General features: G+C 36.5%; 4 protein-coding genes across 5 annotated transcripts; 3 read left to right on the top strand and 1 right to left on the bottom strand.

Moving 5' to 3' along the window:
- Positions 1-638: 638 nt before the first annotated feature.
- LOC140793673 (polygalacturonase QRT3) lies at positions 639-2,597 on the top strand. The gene is given in 3 exon segments (XM_073145318.1): positions 639-650; positions 726-983; positions 1,515-2,597. Coding segments are annotated over 3 exon segments (1,353 nt in total).
- Positions 2,598-3,334: 737 nt separating this feature from the next.
- Positions 3,335-6,032, top strand: LOC140793855 (small ribosomal subunit protein uS17-like). Its single transcript, XM_073145603.1, has 6 exons — positions 3,335-3,426; positions 3,972-4,012; positions 4,097-4,197; positions 5,207-5,351; positions 5,441-5,530; positions 5,696-6,032. Exons 1-6 carry the CDS (start codon positions 3,415-3,417, stop codon positions 5,787-5,789), a joined length of 483 nt encoding a protein of 160 aa, XP_073001704.1. The 5' UTR covers positions 3,335-3,414; the 3' UTR covers positions 5,790-6,032.
- Positions 6,033-11,134: 5,102 nt separating this feature from the next.
- Positions 11,135-18,842, bottom strand: LOC140793793 (cytochrome P450 97B2, chloroplastic). The gene is made up of 14 exons (XM_073145492.1): positions 18,558-18,842; positions 18,023-18,203; positions 16,956-17,063; positions 16,750-16,834; positions 15,599-15,834; positions 14,626-14,799; positions 14,260-14,307; positions 14,105-14,164; positions 13,884-13,970; positions 13,683-13,771; positions 12,723-12,814; positions 12,078-12,139; positions 11,592-11,741; positions 11,135-11,505 (listed from the first exon to the last, which is right to left on the bottom strand). The coding sequence occupies exons 1-14, from the start codon at positions 18,686-18,688 to the stop codon at positions 11,290-11,292; spliced, it is 1,719 nt and encodes a 572-aa protein (XP_073001593.1). The 5' UTR covers positions 18,689-18,842; the 3' UTR covers positions 11,135-11,289.
- A 1,331-nt stretch (positions 18,843-20,173) lies between these two features.
- On the top strand, positions 20,174-23,424 carry LOC140793794 (urease accessory protein D). 2 transcript variants are annotated; one of them, XM_073145493.1, is made up of 8 exons: positions 20,174-20,364; positions 20,461-20,526; positions 20,609-20,683; positions 21,079-21,123; positions 21,733-21,966; positions 22,458-22,540; positions 22,725-22,890; positions 22,998-23,424. In XM_073145493.1, the coding sequence occupies exons 1-8, from the start codon at positions 20,257-20,259 to the stop codon at positions 23,121-23,123; spliced, it is 903 nt and encodes a 300-aa protein (XP_073001594.1). In that variant the 5' UTR covers positions 20,174-20,256; the 3' UTR covers positions 23,124-23,424. The 2 variants fall into 2 exon arrangements, with proteins under 2 accessions (XP_073001594.1, XP_073001595.1); XM_073145494.1 differs by having other exon boundaries at positions 20,244-20,364; positions 21,733-21,816.
- Positions 23,425-23,719: the final 295 nt, after the last annotated feature.

The following is a 23,719-nucleotide window of genomic DNA, read 5'->3' as shown; positions in this document are numbered from 1 at the left end:
CAATAGTATTTTAGGCAAAAGGTATTTTATAAGTCATGTAATATCATATGCCGTTTTGTTAGAAATTTATTAGTTAAAATTAATTCAGTGTGACATAAAAATTATATAGATAGCTCAAAGCGAAGGTATTAGTAGTCAAAATAACTAAAATGTTGATGGTGTTATATGGGCCCGGCCCACGATATTAGCCCTGATCACTTGGTACCTTCTCAACCTAATTGGGCCATATATATAGCTATCGTTACCTTGTAAGTTGTAAGAATCACTCATCTCAATATCCCATTTGAGGATGTAAACTTTGAAATTGTTTGAGAAGATGGGAGCCATCTAATTAACCAGCCCAAGTCTTAATTAGAACCTCTCTCTCTCTCTCTCTCTCTCTCTCCAAAAATTAGCAACCTCTATTTATATCTTACATCTACATATATAATATAAATCATGCACCCTACCATCCATTCCAACTTCTCCATTTCTCGCTCAAATTTATGGGTTCCATTAATGTCTTACCTCTTCTTCTTCTTCTTCTAGTTTTGTGGTGTGTAGAAGATTCATATGGCTATCAGAAAGGATCAAAAGAGAGCCTCAATCGTTTCAGTGCAGAGCAACACTATGAAATATTCACCCGTGGGCTAAAAGAAATGGCAACCAAGGCAAGTATACATTAACACCTTGCTGGATTTATGAAACTAAGCTGACATTATCGAGTTGATTTCCTTCGTTTGCAGAATGATACCTTTCTCACGGGGGTGAAAAGGAGTGGTAGAGTGTTTTATCCAATAGGTTAAGGTGCAGATCCAACTGGGGTTGCAGATAGCAGTGATGCAATCCTAAGTGCATTGCAGGATGCCTTCCAAGTGCAAAACACTAGGCATTTGTTGCCAGGGATCAATGATTTGGGTGGTGTGGTGATAGATTTGCAAGGTGGTGATTATAAAATCAGCAAGCCAATCCGATTCCCTTCAAGTGGCGGTGGTAATCTTGTGGTAATTTAGTCTATACTTTTCATTTTATTCATGACTTTTAGAGTTAGTCTCTTATGTCTAACATATTGAAATAATTATATAATATTGGTAGAAGAAGAAGAAGAAGAAGAAGAGGGAGAGAGATGTACATGCACGCACCTAATTAGTTATTAATACCTACAATTAATCTCTCTCTTAAACTTTGTGCATACTGGAAAGAGGAAACGAAATGAGGTCTCTTTGACCTGTTCAACCACCTTTCTCTCTCTCTCTCTCTCTCTAAATCTGAGAGGTATAAATTAATGGTGCCAGTAATCTCTTTCTCTCTCTCTTTCTTCACATGCCGAGATAGAAAGAGAGGGAGAGAGAGAGAGATTAATGATGTCATTAGTTAACCAAATATAAGCTAAAATGAGAAGGATTTATGCTCTACATATGTTAATTAACATACCTTAATTACGACGACATAGTTTTAATTTATACGCGCATGCATGGAAATTGACGTACGTACTAGCAATTCCACGTAAAATAATAAAATAATTGTTGTTTTAGATCGAACGAGGAACCCTAAGAGCTTCAGATACCTTCCCAAAGGACGGCTACCTCATCGAGCTTCACCATTCCTCCTCCGCCCGCCTCGATCCCGCCGCCACGCTCACCGGAAGGCGCCTCGCGGCCACCCTCGGTGTCTACTACGAAGACATCACCTTCCGCGACATCCTCTTCGACGCCAGCTTCCGCGGCGGCGGCCTCCTCGTCGTCGTCTCCGTCCGCACCCGCGTCGACCACTGCTTCTTTAACCACTTCGTCACCGACGGCATCCTCGTCGAGGGCGGCCATGAGACCTTCATCTCTAGCTCCTTCCTAGGCCAGCACATGACCATCGGAGGCGATCCCAGGGAGCGTTATTTCTCCGGCACAGCGATAAATTTAGCGAGCAACGACAACGCGGTTACCGATGTCGCCGTCTTCTCCGCCGCCATCGGCGTGCTCCTACGTGGCCAGGCGAACATTTTAACCGGAGTGCACTGCTATAATAAGGCTACATTTTGGGGTGGAGTCGGAATCCTAGTCAAGTTACCTGGCTTAAGCCAGACTAGATTAGACAATTGCTACATGGACTTCACTGCCATTGTATTAGAAGATCCGGTGCAAGTTACCATCACAAATGGCTTCTTCTTAGGCGACGCCAACGTCGTCTTGCGATCGGTTAAAGGCGAGATCTCCGGCTTGACCATTGTCGATAACATGTTCAGCGGCCGCTCCGGCGGGACGCCGATCGTCAAGCTGGACGAGTCGAAGGCGAAGTTCGGAAGGTTCGACCAAGTGGTGATCGACCGCAACGTGGTGACCAACATGGCGTTGAAGTCAACGGTCGGAAGGTTGACAGTAGTCGGCAACGGGACGAGGTGGTCGGCCGACTTCGGGCCGCTATTGGTGTTCCCTGATCTGATTAGCCACGTGGACTACTCGTTGCTGGTGAGGAATAGGACGGGCGTCGGACTTCCGGCGCACGCCGTCACCGGAGTGGGTAACAACACGGTGGTGGTGGAGGCGAATGAGGCGGTGGATGGGGTGGTGTCAGTGGTGGTGGACCAGTATTTCGCGCCAGGACAGAAGAAGATTTATGGCTAGAGATGCATGTGGTGTCACCTTTTGGGGTTCGTTTTTTTGGTGTTGTTTGTTTGTTAGATAAGAGTTGCAAGCAATACTAGCAATACTTAGATGAAGGGGGGGGCTTTTTTTTTTTTTTTTTTTTTTTTTCTTAATGTTGTTTTAATTTAAGAGTGCAAACAATAATTGGACCAGCATTAATTCTCTCTTTTAATCCATCAAAAACACTGTATATTGATTTAAATTAATTATAGATATAAAATAATTTTAATACTCCAGTCTAAATTTTTTATAGTCCAAATGAGAACTATTTTATGTGTTTTATTTTTTTTTTAATTTTAAAAAGTAACAGAATATTTCTATTCTTCGATGTTAATTAAAACTAGATAATAAAATTAAAATGCAGTAAAATATTAATTTTTTTAAATAAATTTTATTAGTTATTATTATTATTATGTTATTTATATGCCATTTTGTTTTAATACAAGAAGACTTATTTAAGAAAGTAATTATACTTTTCTCTGATATTTCTCTAAACATAACATAATTCCATCAAAAATAAAATAATACATTTTTAATTCATTAAAAAACTATGGATGCAGAAGTTTATTAATTTGCTTTACTTGAATTTAAATATTAAATATTTAAAAGCTGAAAACTTTGGAACAATTTATTTGGGCCTAAATATATTTCTTGGGCTACATCATTAGCCCAGCCTACTAAAAGCCCAAGGTCTAAGACCCTCCAATCTAGTATAGAACTAGGGTTTCATTGGTTGCTATCATTTTAGCCAGCCGTCTCTCGTCTTCCACCGGTCCTCTCCCCCCTTCGGTCAATCATGGCGGAACAGGTAATCCCTACTCTTTCCTTCTATTATAGATCAGAAACTTGGTATCAATCCGCATTTGACTACAATGGCAGTAGCTTTTGAATACAACTATGCTTGATAGAGGACGTGGATGTTTTGGCTTTGCTAAGTAGTAGATGAGCTTTATAATGTCAAAGCTCAAATGGGTTTTTCTGGTATTTGTTGATCAGTGGAAAAGTTTAGATCTTTGGAGTAACTTGTAACTCTGTAAGCAGTGCTGAAAGATTTTATTGCGGTCTAGATTATATTATCAGAAAGTTTTTTACCTGGGAATAAAAGAGAATACATTGGCTGTCTTATCTCTCTAACAGAATACTTATATGTCATAACCAAATGTTCTCCTTTATGTCCTTGTGGTGTGAGCTTTTTGACTATCTATGTAATGTGAAATCATTAGATGGATTTGTTTAACGGTGGTATGAAAAGAATTGCTTATTTTCTTTTCTGATCAGTATTTGATAAGCATATAGCTTGTTGATATAGTTTAGAAGGAAGTTAAAGTCTTTAATCCTTGTATTTTTCTGCAGACAGAGAAGGCGTTCCTCAAGCAGCCAAAGGTTTTCCTTTGGTAAGAATTTTTTTACCATTGGTTTTACTTTCTATATGTCAATTTATGTAAATATTGTTTGCATAATAGATGTGTTTGTTTTAGTTCAAAGAAATCTGGTAAGGGAAAGCGACCTGGGAAGGGTGGGAACCGCTTTTGGAAGAGCGTCGGTCTGGGGTTCAAGACTCCCAGGGAAGCTATTGAAGGTACAAACCCCTTATTTTTACTGTTTGGGATCTTAACTAGAGTCTTGTTTCTTTCTATGGAACTCACATCAAATTCAAAATTCAAAACTCAAAATGAGAAATTATGTTTATTAAGCATCTGATTTTTGTTGGTGTATAGCGGATTTTTATGTTCCATGGTTATCTTTTACAAGCAATAACACCATGCAGGCACTGTTTCTTAATAATTACTTGTTGGGCTGTGTTTTGGGGTGTTCATGTGGAAGTTAAGTTATTGCTGATGGATGGTCTGATTGACGGCACAATTATATAGGAGATGTGAGCCAAACAATAGTGATTTATGAAGTTTAACAGTCGCCTATTATGGTTGTTTCTTTATGCCCTTTTGTAGTCCTCGATTCTTTGTAACATTTAGATAGTAGAACTGAATTTTTTTTATCATGTAGCTATATCCTTAGTAGCGGCAGTTATTGGTCGCAACTAGTTGTGTGCTGCACTTCTGTCTTGCTAGTAAGAAGGATGTGCTTTACTACTTTTCTTCCTATTTATTTTGTGTATGTCTTTTACTTGATGTGTCTAATGTTGTTGTCACAGAAGTTGTTGAATTTGTTGTACATAATTGAACGATCAGTTAGGAGTGTGAGAGAAAAGTAAATAGGCTTTGAACAATCCAACCAAGCCTCTAGTCATAATGAACTGAGTTTGATTTGTAACCTTGTCTATGACCCTGTTATAGTTATTTGATCAGATATTAAAAGGAAGAATCAGCTTATGATTTTCAAAAATCTACTTATCGAATTTATAAGGAAAATTCTGAAAGTAATTTACAAGCACTGATATGTGATGATTTCTTTTTAACAAATACTCCCTGCTTTTTTTTTTATTTTCCATATTCCTATGGGTTGGATCATTATGACTAATCAACTTATTATTTTCATGATTGATTATGATGTATGAACCAATTCCTCCTGCAATCCCACTAAACTTACATGCAAACAAATTTCTGCTCAAATATTTATCTTGTTTGCAGGAGCATACATTGACAAAAAATGTCCATTCACTGGAAATGTTTCCATTAGAGGCCGCATTCTAGCTGGAACATGCCACAGTGCCAAGATGAACAGAACTATCATTGTCCGCAGAAACTATCTCCACTATGTGAAGAAATATCAAAGGCAAGTCCAGTTTCAAGAGTTTGATTATGTTAACTTGCCATTAAATTGTTGGTATAAAAATAAAGACTTAGTAGTTCTTGCCCTCGCAGGTACGAAAAAAGACACTCAAATATCCCAGCGCATATATCTCCATGCTTCCGCGTCAAGGAAGGAGATCATGTTATTATTGGCCAGTGCCGGTAAGACTTCTAAATACACTCACGCTGCTACTACAGTAGCCGGCGGCTTTAAGGAGATTCCTATTTTTTGCTTCTGCCATGAGCAAAGATGTAGGGAAAGTTGAGTTGGAAATATTGATTTTATGCTACTCATAGCTGACCTTCTTTTTGTACTTTTTCTAACAGGCCATTGTCAAAGACAGTGAGGTTCAATGTCCTGAAAGTCATTCCTGCTGGATCAACAGGTGGGGGTGGGAAGAAGGCTTTTGCCGCAGTATGAGGTTGCGAATGCCCTATACATTACAAAGCTGAGAGCTGATTCAGAAGTCAAACACTAGCAAAGATTTGCTTTTATAGAAGTGCAACAAGTGACATTTGATCAGGATTTTCCACTTGCTTTCAAATAAATTTTTTTTTTCCACTACTCCAATTCTCCTCCTCTCTATGGCTATCAGGCTATGTATTCGAAGTTGGGATGCATTATTTTAGTATTTCGTGGTTAAATAGTACTATTTCGTTGTCACTCTGTTTAATGACATCTTATAATGTCAGCAAGCAAATGAAAAAAAGAAAAACGCATTCAAAGGTACACGTGTTTGGACATGCAAGACCCCAACTTCAACAAGCTACAAACAAAATAACTCAACTATCCGGTCGTTGGAACACTTGGTTAGCTAACATCACAAACAAACAATTAAACCAAGTCATCTAAATACTAAACGGAATCTACTCATAGTTGAAAAGTATAATATAAAAAGACTACTAGCCTGATCAAGTGGCAAAGTCCTATTCAACCCAAAACATGATAAAATTACGTGATCTTGACTTTGAAATAGGGACTCCACTCCACTCCACTCACATGAATCCTTCAATCACGTTTATAAATTGTATATATATAAATAAATAAAAAAGTTTGGCCGCTTGGCAGCGTATCTTGATGTAAGTTTTAAAAAAAAAATATTAAGACAAGCACATTCTAGAAAGATTCGATGTTACTAAACTATATAAAAGTAATATAAGTGTGACAATGACAACAAATATTTACATGCGGTGAAACGAAGGAAGGGGGGGGAGATAATAATTTCTCACTTTCAACAAACCAAAAGATTCCTAACCTTCTTTTTTAATCTCAAGTAAAATACCCGTCGACTCTATTGTTAGTGGATGACATTTTTGGCATCATTCGGCTCGACACGCCATCCAAGATAAGCCCGTCGCTCATCTCCAAGTTAGTGCTGGAGTTGCTAAATCCGTGGACAAAGACATTATTGCTGTTATTATTGTTGCTGGTGGTGGTGGTGGTGGTGTTATGATTACCTCCTTCCGCTCCGCCGCCTCCGGCTGCGGCGAACATCGACTCGTCGTAGTGATATTGATGATGTTGTTGGTGGTGCTGCTGCGGTTGATACGATTGCCTATGATACTGGTGCTGCTGGGGATGATCGACCGGCATGACCATCCCTCCTCCTTGATTGAATTGTTCGCCGTAACCGAGCCCGAAATTGATGACCGGGCCGTTGGAGAGGCTCCTGGAGGAGTAGGAACCGGAGGAGATCCCGGTGAATTGCTGGACCATGGCACGGAAATTGGTCGTGTCAGTGTTTAGCAGCGTTACGGGGGCTCTCCTGGATGCCCTCGACCGCCTCCGGGCCGACTTCCCCACCCGGCCCTCGATGCTAGGGCTTGAGCTTGTGGCGGCGGCGGCGGCGGAGGTGACTAGTGTTGAGTCGGCCACGGCCGACGCGGTCGGCGGGCTGGGCCCGAGCCCGTGGTGGTAGAGCTGAGCCCAATCGGCTAGGGCTGAGCTAGTGTCGCTCATGGCGATTTGTGCGAGAGCTCAGGTGAGGATGAGGGGATGGATATGGGGAGGGAGGAAGGAAGCAAAGTTCGGTGGAGTATATATAGAAGACTTGGGAGAGGGGCGAGTGGGGGTCAAAAGGATGACCGAGACGAGGCTTGGTCCGTTGGATCGTAGAGTGGATGGAATGGAACGGACGGACGGATGAGGTGGCGCGTGGGATTGATGGGCCTTCTGGAAGCTAGGGCTGAGGTTCGGGGAAGCGTCGTTGATCAATTTATGATGACGTGGCAATTCCCTAGTGGCGACGTCACTTTGGGTTAGGGAGTTTTTGACTTGTGTGAGCTCTCCCTTTCTCGGAGTTAGCTGGCTCGGCTTACCTCGCTATATTTCCAGTTTTACCCTTCATAATTAAATCATGAACCTTTAATGATACTGGATTACTAGTAAAAAAAATATATATACTTCCTTTATAATTGATTAGCATTTATTTATTTTGATAATTTAAGAGCCTGTAAGATAATTAGGTCAGCTAACTCTTTTATAGAAATGCATCGTAACTTGTCTTTGTAAATATTTGACCCTTCGACCTCTTGTATTAGTGGTTGGGCCTTAATATATATCTCAATTAGGCGAGAATAAATTCTCCTATTATGGCCTAGAAAGGTGTCGATCAAATTTTGCTCCACACAATTCTATGTGCAAATGGGGCTAGAAAATTAGAAGGGACAGAAGCCATGAGAGCTATGCCAGTGCTTTAGGCAGCTCAACAACATCAATGTAAATAATGTGATTTTGGAGCTCGCCTTAACGGAGCTTATGGACCTCATCGGGGGAGGAGGCAAGATTCCAATACCTATACATCATACTTTATATAAATATTTTTTTTTTATAAATCATTTGTAAATGATTATGTAATTCGCACATACATACAAGATAATATGGCTTTCAATCTAAATCAACTTAAGAGATATTACTTTTGGAATAGTGGTTCAGGGGATATGCCCTAGTCGCTTAGAGACTTTGCTCTCTTTGATCAATTGGGGCGGGATGAATTTGAATCTTCTTAACAGCTTGCTGCTACTTTTCATTAAATAAAAAAATTATCTTAATTCACCATATTTAGCATAGATGGACTTTTATTATCGTTAATAATCGTTAATTGAAGATGCAAAACGATAGGGAATCATAGAATTTGTTTTCATCTCTACATCATATGCATCTATTCCTTTGTTCATTTTGTTGACTTCCCTATGGTGGTCTCAGTAAATGTGGGAGGCAAGATTCCATTCTCTCAAGGAAGCATCCAAGAAAGCCCTTTCTCATTTGATTCGTAGCAACCAATTCACACTCCACTTCTCTTTCTCTAATTCTTAGATCCAATTTTTCCTTGATCTTCCAAAATTTACTAAAATTACTTCGGAATAGAGAATATTTCCTTACTTTTTAAAATATAAAACTAAAGTATCTCTCGTTTAATTTAAATTCTATTTCTCCTTTTTTTTTTTAGTCTTAAAATATCTCAAATTAAATTTAACTTATTTATATGATAACCGTTCTTACTCAGTAAGAGTGTGAATAATAATAAAGACAAAAGAAAAATATACGAAAGGTATTTGATAAATTTCACTAAATATTTATATCATGTTTGGAGACAAATGAGATATAGATATCTTCCCATACTATTGGGTTGTCACCTAAAAGGTAGTTTTTTTTTGTTGAGAAAGTGTGCAAATGGTTTGAAAAATTAATATGTGAGAATAGTCAGTCTTCTATTAGGTGAAAAAGGAATAAATCAAAGATGAGGAAGAAAAGCTAATATTTTCATCTACAGGGTCGAGTCAAAGTCATACAACCTCATCGATCACCATAGATTAAGACACGGTGATGGTAACCCTAAGAACACATGCTTTAATTATCAAAGTCTTTTAGCGTGAAAGATTGGACTTCTACCATACATTTAATGTGGTTTCATAATTCATGGCCAATTGTCACACCAACAAAAGATGTTGTGTTCTATCTTCAACACTTAAGAAGCTAATATTCATCCAAAGTGGCCATGTCTTCCCTTTCATTTTCGTTGAAATGTTATATTTCACGAGATTTGATCTCTCTCAGTATATCTAAGAGATAATTGATGGGTATTCTCCGACTGATCTTTGAGGATTACGACAAAATATAATATTTTATTTTGGTCAAAATTTATATTTCGATGGATCAGAAGGAATTCACTACGTCGACCTTAAATTTAAGAGATTTTTAAATTAATTATTCTTCGTAATTAGAGTTATATGTGCTTATAAAAATTTAATTAATTATTTATTTATTTTGACAAGTCCACTCTTAAAAGGAAGAAAGAGGTTTAACTTTGTGCTCACTTTAGGCGTGTTGTCTTATTTAGGGGGAACACCTAAAATTGTTAATTGATGACAAGAGACGCCAAGATAGCGATCAAGCGCCTCTCGAAGCCGGCTCGGCTTAGTCTTCTCTGGCTCCAGCGCGCCGACAAGTGGGGCCCGCCCTAATGGGAACCGGACGAAGCGGTGACGAGGGGGGTGACGTAAGTGAAGGAGTCAAAGGTTGACCGGATATTTTTAGCTTTCATCTGTTTCAAATCGCATGGATTGATTAGAGCTTAGAAGGTAAGATAAGATAAGCGTTATCATCATTACGATCCTTCTCTTCTCCCATGTTTTTTTTTCTCTTTTGCAAATATACACCTAGGTTTTAAATTTATTGAGAAAAGACTCCTTCCCTTTGTATATTTGCAAGTTGACTCTTTTTTTTTTTTAATGCAGAAAATATATATCTGCTTAAAACATTCTTCGAGATAATCCTAGGTAGTCTTTTGCATTATTTTTAAGACTTTTTTTTTACAAATTACACCTTATAATTTTATCTATTTTATGATTCACACTTCGTGTTTGATGATTTTGTAACCTGACCCCTCAGTTTTTTTTATAAATCTCATTAAACACTCGGTTAATTTACACGGAATTAAAAAAATATTCTATTATAATATACATAATAATTTATAAATATTTAAATACCACATTCTTTTTCAAATTTTTTTTTCCAAAGAAAAAGTAAAGGAACAGGGAAAATGAGAAAAGTCGACCGATGAAAAAGTTAGATAAAAAAGATGATGAAAAAATATAGAAAATAAGAGGAAATGGTGGGAGACGTTAATTAGTCAAAATAATATCGAAATGTTAAATGAGAATTATAAAAAAAAAATAATAGCTCAGATTATAAAATACTCAAAGACGAATTATGAATTACAAAATAAATAAAATGTAAGATGTGATTTATAAAAATTTCTTATTTTAAAAAAACTTGGGTCTTGACACAATCTCGTCTTCTATAGAATATATCTAAGCTCCGATTAGATTTTACCTAAGCAACCAACTTAGCCTCTCGTATAATACTTTAGTACGTAGATTGACTTCATTTTACATCTATATTTAATTTAAGAATTCTAACGCTCAGGATTTTTTGAGGACCAAATGATAAATATCCAGGGTCCGGGTCCAAATGATAATAAAGACAAAATATAGGGTGTTTTAGAGTTGACTTTTATAAGAAAGTTAAAGTGCAGGGTGTTATTTGCGAAAAAAAAGGATTAGCTTTAGTTACGGTTAGGTCTGCGATGGGCCCCACCCTTGTGCTTGATTACCGGGCAGCACGCTATGACCGGACGAGTTTCAATGCTTAACTACCAACTACCGACGTGCACGCCTCCCGACTCCCGAATTCGGGTCGGATCCAAGCCCTGAATCCAAAATCCAGTATCAAACCCAAAGAGAGAGAGAGAGAGCTAAAAACCATTTGCTCAAGCTATCTCTCAACCAGAGAAATTTATTGAGTTGATATGGTAAAACGTAAGAAGATATGCATAAGAATACAAAGGTTTTCTAAAACTACAACTATTTTTTTTTTTTCGTATTACTATGATTGCGGAAAGTTGTATGGATCTTAATTCTTAGCTCCTTTTCTTCAGCCTGCACCACAAACCATTCTTGGTATGAATAGTTGCGCCGGTGACCAGCTCTACCTCATCAGCTGATCCTCTCAACTCAACATCAAACTTCTGAAGCAGCATTGCTAAGGCTACCGTTGATTCCAAGAGGGCGAATTGGTCGCCGACGCACTTGCGAGGGCCTCCGCCAAACGGTAGGAAGGCAAAATCCGCAATTATCTGGTGAGACATTTGATTGGTTATGCGTTTGAAATATCGAGCGAGGAATAAGAGGTAAATGCACTGGAGAGAAGTTTGCAGTAGACCTCGTTTGGATATATTGCTCCAGGACTTCGGCTTGGATCATAACCTGCCCATCCTTCAACCTCTTCGTTCATCTTTGGAACTAAGAACCTCTCCGGCTCAAATTCATTTGGTCGATCCCAGAAGTACGGTGATCTATGTAGGTTGTACACCTGCAGTGCAGTTCTCGCTAATAAGAAATCGATATAAACTAATGACCCAAGTTAGCAAGAACTATTTAGATCAATATTTCTGCAGACTGCAAAGCATTCTAAATGAATGATGTTTAGCATGCTACGAAAATTGAGCAAGTAAGATATCTCTATCTCACTGGGATCAAATGAGAACGATCAACTAAAAGAAATAATGGTCAAATTTTTTACGAAGTAGAGAAGAAACTGAGATATATAGACATGATTGGATATAGTAAGTCTGCACGATGATTAGCCAAACAAAACTTTCACAGCAAGGAAAAAGCTAAATTTTCCACCAGAAGATTATCTACTCACAGATATAAATATATCAGTCCCAGCTGGAATTTCATATCCATCTTCATGGCCCTTGTATCCTCCTAAACAATGAAACTATAACGCACCGTTAGAGTGAATGTGAACAAGATCAATGTTAACCAACCACAGAAATGAAAAGTTACAAAGAAAGAAGATCAACTAAATAAGACCTAACGATTCCAGCATTTAGAATCCAATACCATAAATATGGAGAAAAGACATCAAAATCAACTTCAAATAGGTGACAGTCTAAATAATACAGCTTAATGACTAGAAAGATAAGTTTGTGGAAGTTCCAGAAAGACTATGGAGTTATCCCACTATTAATCACAGTATCAAACTAAAAAAGAACAGAAATCTTCTAGAAGAGAACTAGTTACAGAATCTATTATAATTGCATATATAAAATTATTGTACTTTATTCAATAGCATACTTGTAACAGCAACATAAACATACAGTACCCATGAAAAGCATTTCAATATCAGGAATTTTGAAGTGCACAAACTATAAAGATGTCTACCAATATAGATCGACTCAACAATTCATACAATGTTCAATGAGGCAACTGAACCTCTACAAACATCCTGCAGCACGTAACAAGTAGTCAAATGTCTTTATACAAAATGGAACACAGAAGAAAATACCAGGCAGTTTGTCTGGCTTGAGAGCACGTCTGATCAATAATGGTGGTTGAGGGTATAAACGAAGAGCTTCAACTATGATCAACCGTATGTAGCTGAAAGAGAAAGTTTTCAAACAGTCAATGAAACAATAAAACAAACAATCTATGGTACAGGAGGCTTTCAAATAACCTCAGAGAACCATTAACTTTAACAATAATAATAATGGGCTGCTTATCAAGCCAATAGTTGTAGCAGACTTATTTCTATAATACTGAGCTGCTTAATGAGCCATTTCTATAAACTAAGTCAATTATGACTCCATGAAAGTAGTTTCTCGTAGTTGGCCATTGTAACGGATTAGGCTCTGATACCATGATTTATCGGTAACAATGAAGTTACTCTATGCATCAACAAGAGAGGAACATGGTAAAGTCCTTAAGAGATTTGTTGTTACCACTACATAAGTTTTAGAATATGGTATAAAGCCAAACACCAAGACCTGATATCTTCTTCCACTGTTCCACATCAATTCAAAATCTGGAATATCCTAAATTTACAGTTATTGGATATCATAATGCTGCATTGTTTTGTAATGCGACAGGGACAGCTAATTGGGTGATTGATCCTGTTGCCTTTGTTCTTCTTCTTGCTCTTCAAGCTGATAAAATTTTATAGACAAGTGGCCTTCTATAGGTCCATATTCGCATGCGCAGTTGTCTTCTTTCGAGATAAGATAACCATGTAATTGATCCTAAACATAAGATATTCCAAGAAACAACAATACTAAGTAGATTGAGCATGATCCCATTTTAAACTATGAACATTTAAAATTAGAAGGAAGTTCCACATATATAAGATTGAGCATGAAGTACCTTTTAGCTATGTCAATAAGTTACAAATGCAGCTAGATTTTCTATCATGAAAATAGTAGTACTGAAAGTCCTTCTAGCAGTTCAATAATGGAGGAATTCAATAACTTACTCCAAATTTTTAAGGCATTCCATTGTTATCCCCCTTCCATTGAGAACAGAATCAATTTCTGCCTGGGCTTTTCTCATCTTGGATGGATTCTGCATTACACCATTAAGAAAAAAAAATCAGACTGTAAATAAGGCGTTTACATAACCCAACCAATTCATCTATCATGAATCAAAATAAAGGATGGCATTAACACACATATACCTTGGCAAGAAGAAAAATAGCCCAGGTAAGAACAGCAGCTGTTGTTTCATGTCCCGCAATTAGCATCGTCATCAGGTCATCCCTAAGCTGTCAAAAGTATGATTTATAGACAACTTTTATGCATAATTTTTTGCAAGAAGATATTCTGTGGAGCTTCTGAAACATCATAGAATTAAATAATTCAGGAATGGTAGTTACAACAAAGCATGAAGTGGATTTACCTGGCGATCATCAACATCAGCTCCCCGCATATCAACAAGGAACTGCAGTAAACTGACATCCTGCAAAGGTAGACAAAGGAAGCAAGGTAATACCCTTCACCCTAACGATTTAGTGAACTGAGCAATAGGAGAACTACTAAGTGAGAAAAATCAACCTTCAGGGATGAGTAGTCTCTTTGTTGAAGGTTCTCAACATCTGCTTCCTGCAACGAGCAAGATCAGAACCAGTGAAAACAATAAACAGACAAAAATAAATTCAGTGTTATCCATAAAACCAATACTAGCAAGCTACATTAATATTTTTCCAACTTTCTTTAGAAGTCCCAAGCTTATATAGAAGGAACTCAATCAAGAAGCAGGACAAAGAGATGACCTCGGACACTATAATTGGTCACCTAGACACAACTCTTTCTATCAGATAAATTCAGCCTTGGCAGACTTGATACTGCAATAAACTACATAAATTATAGATGAACGAGTCAACATCTAACTAAATAATGGCTTATCGAATTGTTCCTAACCTGCCTTGTCTCTTTTGCGTTTTTGATAAGCTCATCAAGGCAGTCATTGATAACTTTCAGATCACTGCGGAACTTGCGCTGCCTTGGGACTATCCATCTTGCTAAAGGGAGATTCCAGTAAGGAATATAAAAAGTTGATCTATGCTCAGCTTCAAAAAGAGTTCCATACACTGCCTGCTCATAGAAAGAGTCAAAAGAAAAAAAAAATCCACTCCATTTAAATTCAATAGCATGTTACAGCATAAAAATCTATGATAATATACGACTAAAAATACAAATATATGTTGGTCAGGTCAACAAATGTGTCCCATACCCCCATAGACAAGGATAATGGACTGGAATTTACACAGCCAATTTTTTTTCTACACATTATTCTAAACTACGCAATCCACACATCCAATAAGAATTACACATATGTAGTTATCTATGATGATGAATGGTCGTGATCCATACACTAATTGTGCTTTTATTCAGAAAGATGAACTTCAGCAGCTAGTTCTCTTCTAAAAGATGGTAACTACTATTCTTACTTCTAGATAAGATTAGCATATCGAATAAACTATATGTCATTCGTCCATTAAGTGAAAATTCAACATTTACATTTTAAGTAGCTAAACAAGATTCTAGATAATATAGAACAACTTACAATCTATAGAAAATAATTTCACCTTACCAGTTGCTCACTTCCGTCAATTTTTTTGGGTTCTTTTCTGGTGGATCGAGTGATTTTGTTATGATAAGTGTCAATTTTTCAAAGTCACTGGTGAAAAAGTTAGGAATATTATGAAGAATGCAGCATTAATGATTTACCAGCAGAAAAATAATATTGATAATGAATATCTCTAAAATTCAGCGAACCAACTTCACAAAACCAATTTCAGTAGTATATAGCAAACACCTCATTAAAGAGAAAGCCATCACGCTATTATCATCACATCTATAATATGAGATATAGAATTTAAGTTTCAACAACCTTAATAACAGGAGATTCCTTAGTAACAGAGCCAAAGTCATAGTTGAACACACCCAAGCCAATAATGTCAAGTGCCAAACTTGAAAATTCGGCTTCAAGATCCAACTCAATTGCTTTTTCTTTAGGGTTCCCACTTTCAATGAGCTTTTCAAACTTTGATATGGTTCTCTCTGAGCAGTTAGTGAAAATACTAACCATAGCTTCCAGAAACAGAGAATGAAAGCCTGGTGTAATAACTGCAAAGCATAGCAAAATAGGTCAAGACAGAGAAAGATTTGGAATTTTGAATATTCAGGTCCACGATGACTATGACATTAGGGTGACTAACATCAATAAAATCATAAGTTTCTTCAACTTCTTGCATACGGAATGGGTATCATATGGAACAGGAGAAGTAGAAAGAAAGAAGAAAAGTGATATAATTAGACACATTTGATAGGGACTCCATATAATATGTTCAGTGACCACCTTGTAATTCAAAACTGTAAATTCCCTGGACAGATCTGCATGGTTGTTGGATTATGAGGACACCATGTCAAGTTCTAAAATGAATGATTAACTAAAATTCCTAATGCCAAGTATTACTTTGGCTCCTAAAATTTTCAGCTGGACAGACTTCAAAAGAAATTGATTATATCCAGTCGCACAAAACAGTTGATTTAAGTTTCATCTGTGTAATTTGGGTGACCTACTAAAAGGATTGGACATCATGAATCCACATTAGAAGAATCAGAATCATATCACTTATTGCCTCAAGAAAAAGTGAGGAGATGCTTGTCCACAATAAATGGTGGTTTTCCAAACTTGACAAAGTAATAGAAATAAGCATTAAAAGTCTTCTTCAACTTCTGAACTGACTATAATTTAAAACTTTTACCTTCTAGCTAATGATATTGGTCTTTCGTAAAACATAAATAAGTGTGTGCTAAGTTACTTTGGGCAAAGATGCACAAATAGATTCCATTCCCTTGCATAGACTAGATATAAAAGTGATGTATAAAACATAGTTGAAACCAAAGGTATCATTAAAAAAGAGAAAATGGAGAAAACTACTGAGCTCAGATATTTACCGAAACCAATGGAATTGTTCAGTATCATAGACCACAAGAAGGCTACTTAAATTCTAAATACAAGTTTTGTAACTTTCTAACCTTTTCTTCTCTGTCTCCAAGTATCAAGGTCAGCAGGTATAAGTCCTTTTCCCATTATTGGCTCTAGAATTTCAGCAAGAACTCCCTAAACTAAGAGTAGGAATATCAGTGATGAACGATCAGACCTTACAATCTGTCATAGAATAAATATTAAAGAAGCTAAAGAACCACTATGCAGCAAACAAATATCAGGCAACTAACCAAACCTTATCATAAGAAAATGCACTTTCTCGCAGAATATGTCTTGCTACAATGGGATCAGACACAACAACAAATGATTTTGGTCCAAAAGCAAGTTTATAAACTGAACCATGCTGCAAGAATAAAATAAGAATATATTAGAAATGTAGAAATGTCTTCTCTAACAATATCACAATATCAGAGTATGAAGTTTAAAAAATAAACTCAGTAATAGAAGTTCCCACTTTTAGTTATAAACCCAATCTTATCAGAAGAGCATTATTTGGGTTGATATCTGAGATCCAAAATATATTCTGGAAAGTAGAAATTCCCACTTTTAGCTATAACCCCTATCTTATCAGAAGAACATTATTTGGGATGACAAGTGAGATGCAAAATACATTCTGAAAAGTAGGAGAAAGATTCAAAGAAACAAAAGAGAACTCATAGAAGAAAAGTTATGAAGGCCAAATGTTAAATTCTTAACTGAACTATAACCAGTTCAGTATCGGTTAACAAGGTGCAAGCTGGATATGACTCTAATTTTCTGTTTAAATATTAATCACGGATTCAATTTTCAGTTAGAAGTGGAATAACTAGTGAACCAGATAAGGACATCAATAATGTTTCTTACCGCAGATATTGTACTCAAAATAAAATATTGGAATTTCATATAGCCAACATGCCAAAGCCTTTGAAATTATTACTGGTCTAACTTAAAACTGAGAAATTCTGAAAGAAATGTTATTGGAAACTCAATTTACAATCTTGGACTTCATAGATGGCTAGATTGACCCTTACACCGGGTAACTGTAAGAAGTCAACAATAGGAAAAGTAATTGCCTTATATATGATGAGAAACAGTGGAAAGTCAACTAACATCAGATTCTTCAATATGAGATGATGTATCCAAAGTCCCAGAACAACAAAAGAAAGTCAAGTACTGTCTATTATATTTTCTTATAATGTTCCCTTTCTCATCTTCTGTTATTCCATTTTCATAATTTGTCTTTGTCCTTCAATTTCATATTTTCATGTTGCGTAGAACTATAGTAAAAGAAACAATATATGAGTAGATGGACAGAGCAATTACCTCGAGAAACCAATCATAGAGTGAAAAGAAAAGAGGCCGATCGAATAGATCAGTCACAGCACCTTCTGCAGTTGGCATTGATCCAAGGTTACCCCCACTTAGTAAATTGGTTAGAAGGTTGCTGGCATTGTCAAATAGATTCCTTTTCGTTTTTGGTTTATCAACACTAGTTGATTGGCATCTACATGAACATCAAAATCATAAGCAAAGCTTAAAGGGCCTCAACTCCCTTCTACTTGAGAAATGAGATTAGGCCCATTGACCACCGAGTAACGCCTAAGAAAGCAAATTTCATCAAGATAATTACTCTATTATATCCTGCTCAAGTGTCCTACACATAATTGGCAGAACAGCCAACGAGTATCCCAAGAAAATAGCCACCCAAATGGATATGCATCAAAATCCAATCTTTTTTGTTTTCCACAAACTTTTCCTAAGGAGAGAAGCAGGAGCAAGAACCCGACTCCAAATTCATGAGATGGGTACGAAAGAAACCAAGAAAACAACCGAGAGGAAGGGTTCAAGAGGGACCCACCTGGCTCGCAACCGCTTTTTTGGGAAGGCAAAGAGAGGAGATGCAGGTGGGGAAGAGTAATGGAGTCCTGAGGTGCCCAACTGTGAGAATTGGGTTCTCTGGTGGTGGCATCCACTGACCGCAGTGCTCATAGCTTGCCTCTAAGATTCCAGAGTTCGGAGGAGGAGGAGGAAAAGAGGAGAGCTGGAGAGGTGATAAGGCGTTGGTAGTGCTCCTCGCGCACACACACTTGGTTGTGTTGGTCGGAAAGTTGTCGCGTTAATGCTCTCTTTGGACTCTTGCTCTAACTTGCTCTACTAAATTAGAGGATAAAAGAATATTGCACCGAAAGATTTTGTAATAATAAAATTGAATTATTGTCCATTTTCACATGCACTTTCTCAAAATTTTCTTGTTCTTTTATCACACGTGGAATCACTATACATCTAACAGTGATGATAAAAGAAGCTTAATAACTATTTCACGATAATAAAAAAAATGTAAACAAATTCTTCGGTGCAATAGAATTAATTCTTTATCAATCAATTTGATGAAGATCTAACGGTTAAGATTTTTAGGAGTATAATAGGAATGAAAGATATTACCGATTCAGCAGGTAATTTTTCTAGATATATAATCTTGCATATTATTTTTTAACAATTATATTATCTTAATATTTTATTAAGTAAAAGACATATATATCATTAACTAAGAGTAATGTATATATATCAAAATAAGGGTATTGATGTCTTTTATAATTAACTTGATGAAAATTTAATTACATTTTATTTTTTTAATTATTTTTTATTATTTGCATATATCTCCCATTAGTTTAAGATTGATTTAAATTAAATTTTAATAGATATAAATAAAGAATTATATTTAAATTGAAGTTTATCTCCAAATAATCAAATTTAAATTATTTAATATTAAATGATATCTCCTATAATTAAGGCATAATTATATTTAAAAGAGAAATCTTAACGGAAGAAAAAAAACGTGTAGAGCGTTTCTTCCGTACGGTAAAATTAATTGTTTATCAATCACTTTGATGAAGATCTAATGGTTAAAATCTTCAAGAGTATAACAAGAAAATTGGGAAGTTAGGCACACGTAATTAATTTTCTTAACTAATATACTATTTTTTTTACGTAATGTGGTTTTGAAACCGGTACCGAAAAACCGGGTATAAAAACTGGCTATTATAACCGTTGAATTAAGATTATAATTTTTAAAGGTGCATTGAAGTATTTACGAAACAAGTTTCAAAGGAATTTCACGATGAAAGAGATCAATTTATTTTAAAAGATAGATAAGTGGTGCACTTGGAGATGGACGGCTGGGTGTAGTTATATTATTTAAATATTCATACTTTTATCTTTTTCTATTTTTATAAGTAAAAATAAAAATAAAATTGGAAAATTGGAAACAAAAAATAAAAAATTGACTGTGATTCACGGGGATTTGCAAGTGGGATATGCAAAAATAACAATAAAAGAAGGAGAAAGAAGTGGATATATGATAAGCCTTAAAAATATATATATATATATCTTTTCAAGTGGCATTGTAGATAAACCAAAATATTCTACTTGTATCAATAGGTTAGTATATCAAACTCGGCGGAGGAAGTCTGCGCCGAATTCTGATAGTTTCGTAGAAGTCTGCAAACGGAAGAAATTTAAAAGGAACGTTCTGAACTCTGAGAGAGAGAGAGAGAGAGATGGAAGAGGAGGTGACGGGTCTGGTGACCGTGGAGAAGGTGAGCGGTAAGTCTACCGCCACTCGCTGCTTCTCCAAATACCCCCTCAAGCTAATCCTGCCCAATAAGGTACCCAAACTACCCTCCCACACCCGCGGCCTATCCCAACCTGATCATCGCCGTCGATCTCGTCTTTCTCTCTAACCGTCGGTTTCTATCCCTCAGGTCGGCTCCTCCCACGCCGATGTGGTCTGGATCTACACCCTCTCCTACGGCGGCGGCATCGTCTCGGTCAAACCCTCCTTCCATCTGTCGATCTCTTGATTCATTCGTTACAAGATTTTATAAAGTTGACTTCTTTTTTAATCCTTAGGGAGATCGGATTGTGTGCCGGATAAATGTAGGCGATGGATGCACGGTGGCTTTAACAACTCAGGCTTCAACGAAGGTTGAAACTTTTTTTTTAATAGAATTGAAAATTCTAAGGATATCTTTGCGAGCGCTATTTGTTGGAAAGGTGCAATCTTTTAGTTGGATCTTGTATGCTGCTGAAGGTGTTTTGTCTAAAGGAGTATTAATGGATTCCATTCTCAAACTTCAGTAACTTTAGAGCTAAATTACTGCGAAAGCTTCAAGAAATTTTATTTGTTTCTTTAACCATTTACTATTTTTATCATTTCATGTTTGATATTTCCACCAGGAGAGTTTGAGATCTTTGTTTTCTTTATATTTTATAATCGTGGAGGGTTGCTCAAAATTTTTTTCATGATTCTTTGAATTGCCTTTTTCCTAGTGTGTAGGATTGGATAACCATCCTGATCTACAATCATTGTTCATTTACAGGTATACAAGTCGGTTGGTTCAAAGTGCTCTGAGCAAGTTCTAGAGGTAATCTTATTCCCAGACATGAATTTGTAATACTAACCTCATGATGGATTACATTAGCTCCATACTTTGTCAATGTTTGCATATGATACATGAGCAAACCAAAGTAAAAAAATAAAAGCAGGTCAATGGTTTTCTTTTGAAGTACTTGTAAAAATTGCAACCAGTAATGCTTGATGCCTTTGATGATTCTCCTAAATTATTTGTCTCTCTATTATTTGAAGGACTTCCCAAAAATAAGCCTTCTGCTAGAAGCTTCCATAATATTTTAACAATAGGCATACATTGTTTTGCAGAAAATAGACAAGTACTTAGTGCACACCTGCATGGATACATAGAAGGGGATAATTTTGTTGAATATTATGTTCTTGTTTTCACTGGACAAACCTTTTACCATATTGTAGAAGTAAGTGTAAGTATTGCTTGAAGGTATACTGTGATGTAATTTTGCCTCATGTCAAATGAGTAAATAGATTGACTGATTTATACCGCAAATAAGTATTTCTTTGCAGTATTTCACTTGTATTCCAGCAAGTTATTTCTTTATGTGTAATTCTACCCAGAATCAACAGCGACTCTAAAATAAATAAATGCTCTTCTTCTGTTCAGTAGGCTAGAATCGGAAGGGATGCACTTCTTGCAGTTATTCCAGACCCTGTCACTTGCTTCTCAACTGCTCGGTACTCTCAGAAGCAAGTATTCAGACTCTTCCCTGATTCAAATTTGGTAATCGTAGATTGGGTTACTAGTGGACGTTATGAAAGTGGAGAAAAATGGGAGTTTGAGCTCTACAAGAGTACCAATCACATTCTTTTGGCAGAAGATCAACCTCTTTTTCTGGACGCAGTCAGGCTCCTTTCTATGATGCTTTTCTATTGTTGACTTTCTTCTTTTCTTATTTTATTCCATAGGATGCTCTGTTTGTTTATCTATTGCAATGCAGCTTAAATTTCTCAAGGGTAAAGTTGATGCGGATGAAGTGTCAAAAATATTATACTTATCCCGTTACATTCACTAATGCATATTTATCCTCTTCTACATGGAGATATAGTTGTCTTTAGTTGTACTTCACGTCTTTGCAAGAGGACATATCTTTATGATATATTCGAGCAAACTTCTAATTTTAGCATACTCAAGATTATCAACATTTTCTTTTCTGAATAGCAGCAATAAGTTAGCTCCAAAAGCTTGCAAAACTCAAACATGTTATACACACAGCACTTTAATGATACTCAGTTAACGGTGGGTGGGAAAAAGAAGTCAATAGAACTGTTTTACTTTTTGTCAATTTCTATTTAGTATCAAAAGATGCAAATACTACTTTTATATATAAACAGGTTCTACTAGAGCAAGGATCAAGTACCACCATTGCTGAACGCATGCAGGAATACAATGTAATTGCTATGATCATAATATTGGGGTGAGTTTTCATCTGTTGCTATTCATTTGACTTCTACCTTTTTAGAATTTCTGCAACTCCTGTTTACATCCATGTCTGGTTTGATCTTCATAGACTAGTTAAGTTAGAATTAGGGAAACTATTCAACGAATTAAGCAAATTGAGAAGATGTGGTTATATGATGGTTTTGCACTCCCTTTTGCAGGCCAAAGTTGAAGCATGTACAAAATCAAATACAGGATGAAGTGAAGAAAGTGATGTCTGGACATTTCCATCATCCTATCTCCACTGGGGGGCAGTATTCGAGATCAGAATCTCAACAAGGCCACAAGCCACCTGTTATTGCTTCGTGCAGTTCATTTGGCCCTCAGGTATGTTCTTCTTGCTTGCATTGGCATTGATGGACAAGAGCATCTGCTGTGGCCTCGACATCCAACTTGAGAACATATGAATGCATTTTTCTTTAATCATGTTACAGGCAATTGGTGTGGTTGTCCGTGTAGCAGCAATGACCACTGAATCAGTGTACATGTTTTTAAGACAACATATTTCTGCATTGGAGCCATTTTTGGGGGCTTCACCTTATTGCCAATCTGGAAGATGAGGCCGAGGTGCCTTGAAAACATACAAATTGTTGGTTGCAGTCACTTTTATGGATCTAACACGTTTGTATACTAGGTGTCAGAAGCAAGAGAAGTATGTACTTTCTTCAACAAGTGCTGGTTTAGGGTTTAGGGTTTAGGGTTTTCTTACCAAGTTCATTTGATAGCTGCTTAGTTGGATGAGCCGTTGATTATTGGCCTGTTCAGTTCCTAAATAGTTTGTTGCATTTGTTCCTATTGTATTGAAAAATGTTTACTTCGTGGATAAAGCATATGTTCAAATAAAAAATAAAAGTTTGAACATTATAGTGTTGTGCTGTAGATAGAGCTAAGAAGTATATAAGCCTCTGAGCATGCCAATTCACAAGTATATAAGCCAAGTCTAACTTTCCTTCTCTTTTTCTTCTTTTTTGTTTCTTTTGAGAAACCTACAGTTCTAACTCTGGCTTGATTACTCTGGATACTCAGGTCTTCAATTTCTGATGCTCATGGAATTACTTTTAATAGTTAGCATCCCATTGATGAATCAGATATGCATCAAAATAAGTTTCGCTTATTAACTAGTTTTTCAAACTGTAGTTGTATTTCAATTAGTGGC

Source organism: Typha latifolia, chromosome 8 (assembly GCF_019914945.1).
Source record: "Typha latifolia isolate L0001 chromosome 8, TyphaL0001v2, whole genome shotgun sequence".
Taxonomy (NCBI): domain Eukaryota; kingdom Viridiplantae; phylum Streptophyta; class Magnoliopsida; order Poales; family Typhaceae; genus Typha; species Typha latifolia.
Note: the sequence above shows the minus strand (reverse complement) of the source record. Positions and strands in the feature narration are given on the sequence as shown.